Below are 9,295 nucleotides of genomic sequence, written 5' to 3' on the forward strand. Positions count from 1 at the left end.
TACAAGTTACTTTAAACCCACTGTTTTTAATGTGGATACAATGTTATTACTGTGTTTGCAGGGTTCATTTATTGAATTTTGTTTGTTGCAGGAAATGATAAATTGCGTTTTTATGGAATCTGGATTCATCTGTGTATTGATGGGTATGTAGAGACAAGCTGAATCGGTATTATTGTGATCAATACTGTTCTGTTAATATTTATATTCTCTATGTATGTTTTTTGCATATTTTCATATCTTTATGTAGATATTCAAGACGTGTTATATGGCTACATGCAGGGACCTCCAATCGGAATCCACGTTTCATTGCTAGATATTTTCTTGATGCTGTTGAAACAGAAAATGGTGAAACGTTTACTTTCATTTCCAGCTAATTCCTATAATAAATGAGTTTCTTTAGCTGTATATTGTTAGCAGATTTTCTTAATATTTTATAGAGCATTTTTCTGGCTGTGTGCTTTATATTACTGTGTTTTATTTATTTTTGAATTGCTATGGCTGTAGGTTGTCCACGCCTTGTGAGAGCAGATAGGGGTTGTGAAAATTCTTTAGTTGCCATTATACAGATGTCTTTTAGATACCATCACCATGACAGCTTAGCAGGAGTTAACAGTTTCAGATATGGAAAGTCTATACATAATCAAGTAAGTATAAAAAAATACCAGATTGTTTTATATTTCATTATTGTGGCTTTACCTTTAAAGATGAAAAAGCTATGTACAGTAGGAAAATGCACATGCTTTCAACAATTACTGCTTCGTAAATCCTATCACAAGTAATATGATGTGTGACAATATCCCTTGCGAGTGTTTGCTGACAGGATTTTAAATGACTGAATTTAATATTTTGGGGGAAAAAAATCACCAATATTATTATTCTGTTTTTATTTCTAAAAGCGAGCAGAGTACTTTAATGGATACCTAAAAAAATCATGGATATCTTTCTGGCAAAAACATTTTGAGGTGTGTAATGTAGATGTAATACGTGTCTCTTTGATTAACTAATGATTGCATATAGTATTGTTAGCATTTTTTCCCTTAGTACACCTAAGAAATTTTGCCTTTTTGACAGGCAATGGTGGAAGCTGGAATTTTGGAACTGTCCAATCCCATACATATGTATGTATTGTACATTTATTAAAATATATATATATATATATATGGGCGGCACGGTGGCGCAGTGGGTAGCGCTGCTGCCTCGCAGTTGGGAGACCTGGGTTCGCCTCCCGGATCCTTCCTGTGTGGAGTTTGCATATTCTCCCTGTGTCTGCGTGGGTTTCCTCCCACAGTCCAAAGACATGCAAGGTTAGGTGCATTGGCGATTCTAAATTGTCCCATGTGTGTGTGTGCATGTGCCCTGCCCGGGGTTTGTTTCCTGCCTTGCACCCTGTGTTGGCTAGGGATTGGCTCCAGCAGACCCCCCGTGACCCTGTGGTTGGGATATAGCGGGTTGGATAAAGGATGGATGGATATATATGTATAAATTGATTCATATACACAGTATATATGTAAATGCTTATCTATTTATTAGTTGTTATTTTTCAATTTAAAATTATATTTACATAATGGAGACTGAATTCTTGTTTAAAGAACATGATGAACAAGAACTAAATACTATTAGATTAGATTAACTTTATTAATCCCATGGGACTAGGGTGTTGTACCGTGTTAGCCATTATGAATGTAGTGAAAAGTTCAGCAAAACGACACCTTTAATTGGCTAACTAAAAAGATTACAATATGCAAGCTTTCGAGGCAACTCAGGCCCCTTCTTCAGGAAAGATGTAAAGGGGCCTGAGATTCCTCAAAAGCTTGCATATTGTAATCTTTTTAGTTAGCCAATTAAAGGTGTCATTTTGCTGGACTTTTCACTAATCCCATGGGAAAATTCAAACACATACAGCAGCAGACTCACAGGATAAATAATATAGCCAAACTATCAATCAGTCGATAAGCAAATAGAAATATAATGTGTATTGTGCAGATATTTCAAAAACAACTTCACGAGTGCCCCTGGTGGAAGCATTGAATTGCCTGATAGCAGTGGGCAGAAAAGACCCCGAGAGGTGCATTTTAACACACCATGGTAGAATGAGCCTGTGGCTAAAAGTACCCCAAGACAGTGCCTACTGGAGGGGATTTTTCATGATGGCATCCAATTTTGCCACAATCCTCTTTTTTACAACAGCTTCCAGTGTGCCCAGAGTTTGCACTGTGATGGAACAGCCTGTCCTGATACGTTTGTTCAGGCATTGTACCACTTTTGTGCTCAGGTTGCTTCCCCAGGAGACTGCAGCATGGAACACCACACTGGCTACTATGGACTGGTAGAACATTTCCAACAGTTTGCTGCACACATCAAAAGACCTGAATCTAAATAGCTAGTACACTCTGCTCTGGCCCTTCTTGTACAGAGACACTGTGTTGTCAGACCAGTCCAGTTGGTTACGTGAATCCCCAGGTACTTGTAGCTCTGCACCTCTTCCACGTCGTCCTTCCCCGGATGGTGACTGCTCAAAGGCTTTTTGTCTTGCTGATACTGAGTTGCAGGTTGTCCTGGCACCACAAGACAAAATCCTCTACAAGCATCCTGTACTCTTGACTCGTCTCCATTATTAATGCAGCCTATGGTGGAAGAGCATCTGAAAATTGAAAAATACAAGTCAGTGTATTTTGGAAATAAAGATGCTTTTTTTGTGAAGGACCTCATGAAGTAATCAGCAAAAATGCTGTATTTTTGAGCATTATAATGATTCAGTATTTAGCTCTACTGTATTGCCAGTAGGAAGTATTGGCTGGTACTTATCTATATGGAATCTTCATGTTAACCACATATAAGAGTAGCTTTTTCCAGAAACGTGTTTTCCTTTGCATCACATTTACATGTGTTTAGGTTACTTGGCATCCTGAAGTTTTGGTGAATGTTGTAAATGTGTGTACTGGTGAGAGAATACAACAAGACTGCCATGCTATTCACAGTTGCTTGTGTTTGGATACACTAGGATAGTTGTCTACATCACTATAAAACAGTTTAATAAGAAAATGTTTTTTATACATTTCATTCTGTTTCAGACACTGTGTCCAATATTGCTTTTTACCTCTAATTGAAAGGCAGCTTTACTCTGAGCGCATTGAATGGAACAACCACAGGATTCGTAAGCAGACTCTAGCTGCAGGACCATTTGGAAAACCAGACATGCTTTATTTTTGTCCTCCATCTGGTAATGTTATCTTTAAACACAGCCTATCCAAATCTATTTTCATGCTTACGTTATAAGGTTTTATGTTTAAACTATTTTGGACAAAACTATGATAACATATTTAAGCCAACTATTAATTATTTTGTCACATTTGGTTTTATCAGTTAGCTCAAAAACTTCAGCCTTGAAAAACATAAACTGTATAAACAATACTGTCAAAAGAAGCAATAAATTTCTCTCTCACTGAACTACACCACACAAAAGTTAGAAGGTTAGCTCAATTCTTTCACATAGGGCAACCTTCTGTTTCCCACATTTTATTTGTTGCCATAAGGTTGCCGATTAAGGTTCTAAATATTTTAATATCAATAGTTTTGAGAAGTCTTTGATTCCCAGCGTTATAAGCATTTTGAATTCCAGCAGTTGTAAGAGTTATTAGGTACTATTAAAATTATTTTTCTTTGTGGGAATCTTGTGTGTGCCTTTTGAGTGTGTACTGACTTCCTGTCATGTGATTAGTCTTGGCTTGTTTTCCTGTATCTGTGTAACAATATTCTGTGCTTTTATACTTTACCACTGCAAACAAATTTCCCTCTGAGATAATAAAATCTGCCAAACCTAACCCATTGTCTAATCTGTTTTTTGTTTATTATATGTATTTTGCATACAGTATATGGTATTATGAAGAGTGCTAATTTACTGTTTAATCATTCCACTCATTTATTTTTTGTCATAAATAGGAACTCCACATTTGCTGTGCACAATTGATGATGATCTTCAGCAGCATGCAGACACTATGGCTTGTGAAAAGGGAGCAACCCTGACTGTGGCCAATGTTGCTTTCAGGCAGTTGTGCTCCACTGTGTTTACTCTCCCCAGATCAATGGATGGTTATTCAGTTGATGATGCTGTGGCTTCCTATCTAACGACTGCAAATCACATCACAACCCTTATGACCAGAATGAATCTGATTGAGCCAGATAACTTTGTACAGGCTTTTGAAATATATGAAAAAATCATCAATTCTTCTCATACTAAATAAATTTTGTTGTTGTGAAAATAAATTGGTTTAATCATACTTTTTTGAGCCTTTACACATAGAAAGGTCCATTATAACAATTTAAAATAACCCAGAGGATATTTATATAGAACCTTTAGTATCCTTCCATAATCTATGTTTAACCATTATCAGTCCATTAATTTTATGAACTTGCACTGATATTAGAGTTCCTTGTGGCAGGAGAATCAAGCACCATTTATGAATTTGTTGAGTACAACTTAGATGGCTGTTTTTGCTTCTCTGGGAGAGAAATTATTTATTTGCATCAGAATTCTATAGTCATAACATCAAGAACAACAACATAATCAATATAATTGTATGCACTTTTTTCCTGTATACAGTATATAATGTAACAATACATTTTAATGACAGGAAAAACTAAACATTTTACTTTCCTCTTGGTGATGAATAAAACAAAGGTCATCATCTAAAATATTGCATTTTGTAATTACCAATGGTATCCGTAATGTTTTTTTAAATCAGTGTTGTCCAATGATTTTAACAGAAGAACTAGGTTTGAGGCCGAAATTCTTTCCGATGGTGTATATTTTAAACATGTACATATTAATTGTGTGCACAATGAATCAAATTTGTTTAAAGCATTTGGAGCTGCCTCTGTTGACATTAACTGGCACAGCTCTTTACAGGTCTTTACAGACCATGGTACAGTGTTTGTGTACAGCTCTAAAAATGTTATGCCGATGGACCATATGTCTGAATGTACAGAACAAGGTTGATAGGTTAGCAGACATTCAGGAGCTGTGTAAATAGCAGTACCACCAAGAGGTCCACTTAAAAGGCCAGATATTTTGCTCCCCTGCCTTAGCGAAACTGAGTCGCGAACATTGGCTAAACCCCAGTCGGTAAGATAGGCCTTTTTGCTGCTGCCTTCAATCTAGAAGACAAAAATTACAGAAATTAAAATGAATTTACTTAATGAAACACAAATGATCAACAAAGCATATGTTTGTTGCCTAAACAGAATACATGTTTACCCTGCGTTTTGCACAAAAATAAACATAAGCTTAGAATTCAAAATGTTAAAATTGTGATTGTGACTGATATAGAAAAACATCCCAAAACAGCTATTTATTTTTATATAGCACAGAATCACACAAAGAATGTCTAAATAGGCTTTAATAGGCCATGTTTAATTTACAAAAGAGGAATCAAAGTGAAACCATACTAACACAGTAACTCTTTTGTTTCCCTTGTATTTTCAATTTCTGTTTAAAAAATATATCCTACCAGGATGTTTGCAGGCTTCAGGTCCTGGTGTATTACATTCTTGGAATGGATGTATTCCACAGCCATTGCCACATCAAGTGCAACGTAATTTTTTTCTTCTGCTTCTAACTACAAAATGAGAAATGATTTGTAAAATCAACCTGAATTATCCAAGTAATATTTAATGCATCAAGGTCAGGAAGTTATCCTAAAAAAGCTGATATGAACTTGTAATTTCCAGGTATAATTTTATTTATAATGCTAATATCTATATTACTATAAACAGTAAAATCACCACTGTTAAATTAACACTATAGCTGCAGAGATGGTCCATACTTTCCACATATACAATTTAAAATGTTACCATAACACTATTAGAAATGATTTAACAGGGTTAGTTTAGCTGTTTACCCTTTTACGATGCCTTTTGTAGCACTTAACAAAAACTAGAGATAGAACTTTCCAGCTTTAGCATTAAACAACAGTTCTTTCATTTTTTAGGTTATCATGGAGCTACATTACAAGCACATAATGTGATAACTACACAAATAGGAAAATGAAACAATTTAAAGCTGCCTGAGAAAGTGGAATGTTAAATGGCAAGCTTTTTTACCAAGGATGCAAAATGGAACTAGTTATAAAGGTATCTTGAATAGTCTATAGGAAGAATGCCAGAAATAATAAACATATTTATCCTTTAATAATCAATATTTTTGTTTCCTTTTTAAAGGAGTATTATTGCATTAATATTAACTTGCATGAATAGAAAGCAATTTTTTCACATGACACAGTGGTAACATAAAAAGATTTAGAATGGATCAGAAAAACAACTAACAATATCCTTTTTTAGAATGCATATTTTCAAGTAAAAACATTGCTAATTTTTGAAAACTTAATTTAAAAGGTTCAAATGTCAAAAACTCTTGTTATATCAAGTTAAAGACAACAGAACATTCCATACCTTCACTGGACTGTCTGCACTGTGAAGTACAACGTGTAAACTTGCTCCATGGACATACTCATTTGCTATGAGTATATACTGATCTTTTTTGGTAGCAGCCAAGAATCTAACAATATTTGGATGAGAAAGTCTTCTACAGATAAAAAAATACCATCATTAAACTATAACTATACATAACATGTTTATTTTTAAGGAGAATTGTAAATGAAGACTTTACAACACATTGTAATGTAAATATCCTTAAAAAATTCTGTCAAGTTTCTTTGTCTTTAACCCCTTAACCGCCCTCTGCCGGATATATCCGGCACCGTTGTTTTATTGCTAACGCCATACTGCCGGAATTATCCGGCACATTTGCCTGTGGTTATATGAATGCCTGGCAAGTAGTATAACTGACGGTTTGGCATGGGTATTATTACTACGTTGTAGTTCGACAAGTCTGTGGTTGTTTTGGCCGGTCATGTGACGTGATTCGCATGTAACAGCTGTGAATATGGCGAAACGTAAACTGACTTCAAGTGAGGCTTTGCAGGCGATTTTGGACAGTTCTGATCATGATTGTAGCAGTTCTGAAGAAGATTTTAGTGACAGTGATGAGCAGCAACGTGCGCTGCATGATACTGTGAATGAAGAGGCATCGGATGACGGCGCTGAGTGGGTGTATCCCCAGCATGTCAGCTGGGCTGCTGCCCGTGGTGAACTACCTTTTCTGCATTCGTTTGAGGGAACGTGTGGCTTTATTGTTGATGTAAACAATTACACTGCTGAGCAGTTTTATGAGCTGTTTGTGTCACCTGATTTGATCAGACATTTTGTTCATCAGACAAATCTGTATGCAGCACAGTTTATTGAGAAAAATCCCAATTTACCTCCACATTCCCGTGTTCGTGCTTGGTTTGACACTGATGAAAACGAAATGAAAAAATTCATTGGGATTTTGATGTTGATGGGAATAATCAGAAAACCAGATATTGAGATGTACTGGTCTACAGATCCTATGTATGCAACACCTATTTTTGCAGCTGTCATGACACGTAACCGATTCTCTTTGCTGCTGAAATTCTTTCATTTGAATGACAACAGAAACGAGCCAGATAAGAAAGATCCAAACCGCGACCACTTGTTCAAGCTACGTCCTTTGATTGATCATTTATTTGAAGCATTTCAGTTGCCCTACATGCCAGGACCGTCAGTTGCAGTTGATGAAAGTTTATTGTCGTGGAAGGGCCGCTTACAGTTTCGACAGTATCTACCATTGAAAAGGGCACGGTTTGGTATCAAGATGATTTGCTTAGCTGAGAATTCAGGTTACATTTATAGATTTCGTGTATACACTGGCAACTTGCACAACATTTAGTGGTCAATACTGCTTGAATAAATGTAAAAAATGTAAAAAAAATGTAAAAAAGTAAAAAAACGAAAATTGTTCAGATTTAGCCTGGCGTGGGGAATATTTAGGGAGTTGGCGGTTAAAGGGTTAATACAAGCTTTTAGAAAGGTTTTCTTTTACATTCAATTGTCTGATGTTCACAGATTTCGGAAATCAACAATAAACTAAACAAATTTAAACAATCAAGTTTCACTACAAATAATATAAAGGGAGAATAGAACTTACAAACAAACAAGGATCTCATGCAAAAAGTCATTACTGTCATCAACAGGAATCTTCTTTACTGCTGCTGGTGTTCCCTGATATGAACCAAAGTACACCGTTCCAAATGTCCCTGACCCCACAGCCAAATCAGGATTGAATTTGATTTGTCCATCATCAACATATGGAACTCGTGGCATGTACACTTGTGAAGGCAATGAAACAAAACAAAAATAATACCGTTGCAGTAAAAATAACAAACATACAGACAACTAAAACAGTTAAGTTAAATGAGGCAGCAAAAGTCTTACTAAACACCAAACCCTTGAACATAGCACTTATGCATTTAGAAGAATAAATCACCTTTTTTTTTTCAAAATACAAAAGTATTGCTTTTCACTATGTCTGCATTACAACATACTGTACCTGGAGGAATTGCATAATGAGGAGGTGTATGAACATCAGACTTTAATGAACCATCTTCCATATTTTCAGCAATTGCCAGTGAACAATGTTTTTTACTAGATGACACCATCAGCTGAAGAAAGTTATGAACATAAATTTACTTTCAATTAACAATGATTTTTCTAATGCAGTAAAACAATGGCATAAAATGCAAAGCACATTATTTTTATTTTATTAAAACTGTATTTCAGTCTTACCTCAAAGGAAAAGCTTCCTGAAAGTTGTGCTATTAGGCACAATTTTAAAAAGAAATTAACAAAAAACTCCAGACAAAGAAAAACAAATTAATAATAATCTAGGTTTAAATTAAATTAATTGTAAAAATATTTCAATACCTTGTAAGTTGTCCATTGTTGGTTTTCTCTAAAGGAAAGGAAAACACAATCATCAGTTAAATGTGTATAATGTTCTGCACATTCTGATTTCTCAGTTTAGGTAAGGGTCAAGTGCTGCTCTGTTATAGTTAAACTTTAAAGAAGTGAAAAAGAGTGTATGTGTACTTTAGCAGCAATGTAATTGTAGTAAATTTTAAAATCACTAACACTGTGCTTCCCTATAATGAAATAAAAAATAATAATCTTGGTAATCTGGAATACATCAACTCATGTAGTAGAAGGAGAAATTGATAGTTAAAGAAGTGTCTGGAAATACTTAGAAATGCTTAGCTGTTAACTAAACAAACAAGCATGATGGACTAAAAGGACTCTTCTTGTTTGCCAATTTTTTTTTTATGTTCTTAAAGAATATTCAATAATCTTTTTTAAATACTCACCTTACAACTGGTGGAACTTT

At 35.1% G+C, this 9,295-nt stretch overlaps 1 protein-coding gene across 1 annotated transcript; it reads right to left on the minus strand.

The window, feature by feature from the left end:
* Positions 1–4,231: 4,231 nt before the first annotated feature.
* Positions 4,232–8,239, minus strand: LOC114653472 (uncharacterized). The gene is made up of 4 exons (XM_028803818.2): positions 8,063–8,239; positions 6,448–6,580; positions 5,508–5,615; positions 4,232–5,154 (listed from the first exon to the last, which is right to left on the minus strand). The coding sequence occupies exons 1-4, from the start codon at positions 8,236–8,238 to the stop codon at positions 4,708–4,710; spliced, it is 864 nt and encodes a 287-aa protein (XP_028659651.2). The 5' UTR covers position 8,239; the 3' UTR covers positions 4,232–4,707.
* Between the last annotated feature and the right edge of the window lie 1,056 nt (positions 8,240–9,295).

The sequence above is a fragment of the Erpetoichthys calabaricus genome, chromosome 6, assembly GCF_900747795.2.
Source record: "Erpetoichthys calabaricus chromosome 6, fErpCal1.3, whole genome shotgun sequence".
Classification (NCBI taxonomy): domain Eukaryota; kingdom Metazoa; phylum Chordata; class Cladistia; order Polypteriformes; family Polypteridae; genus Erpetoichthys; species Erpetoichthys calabaricus.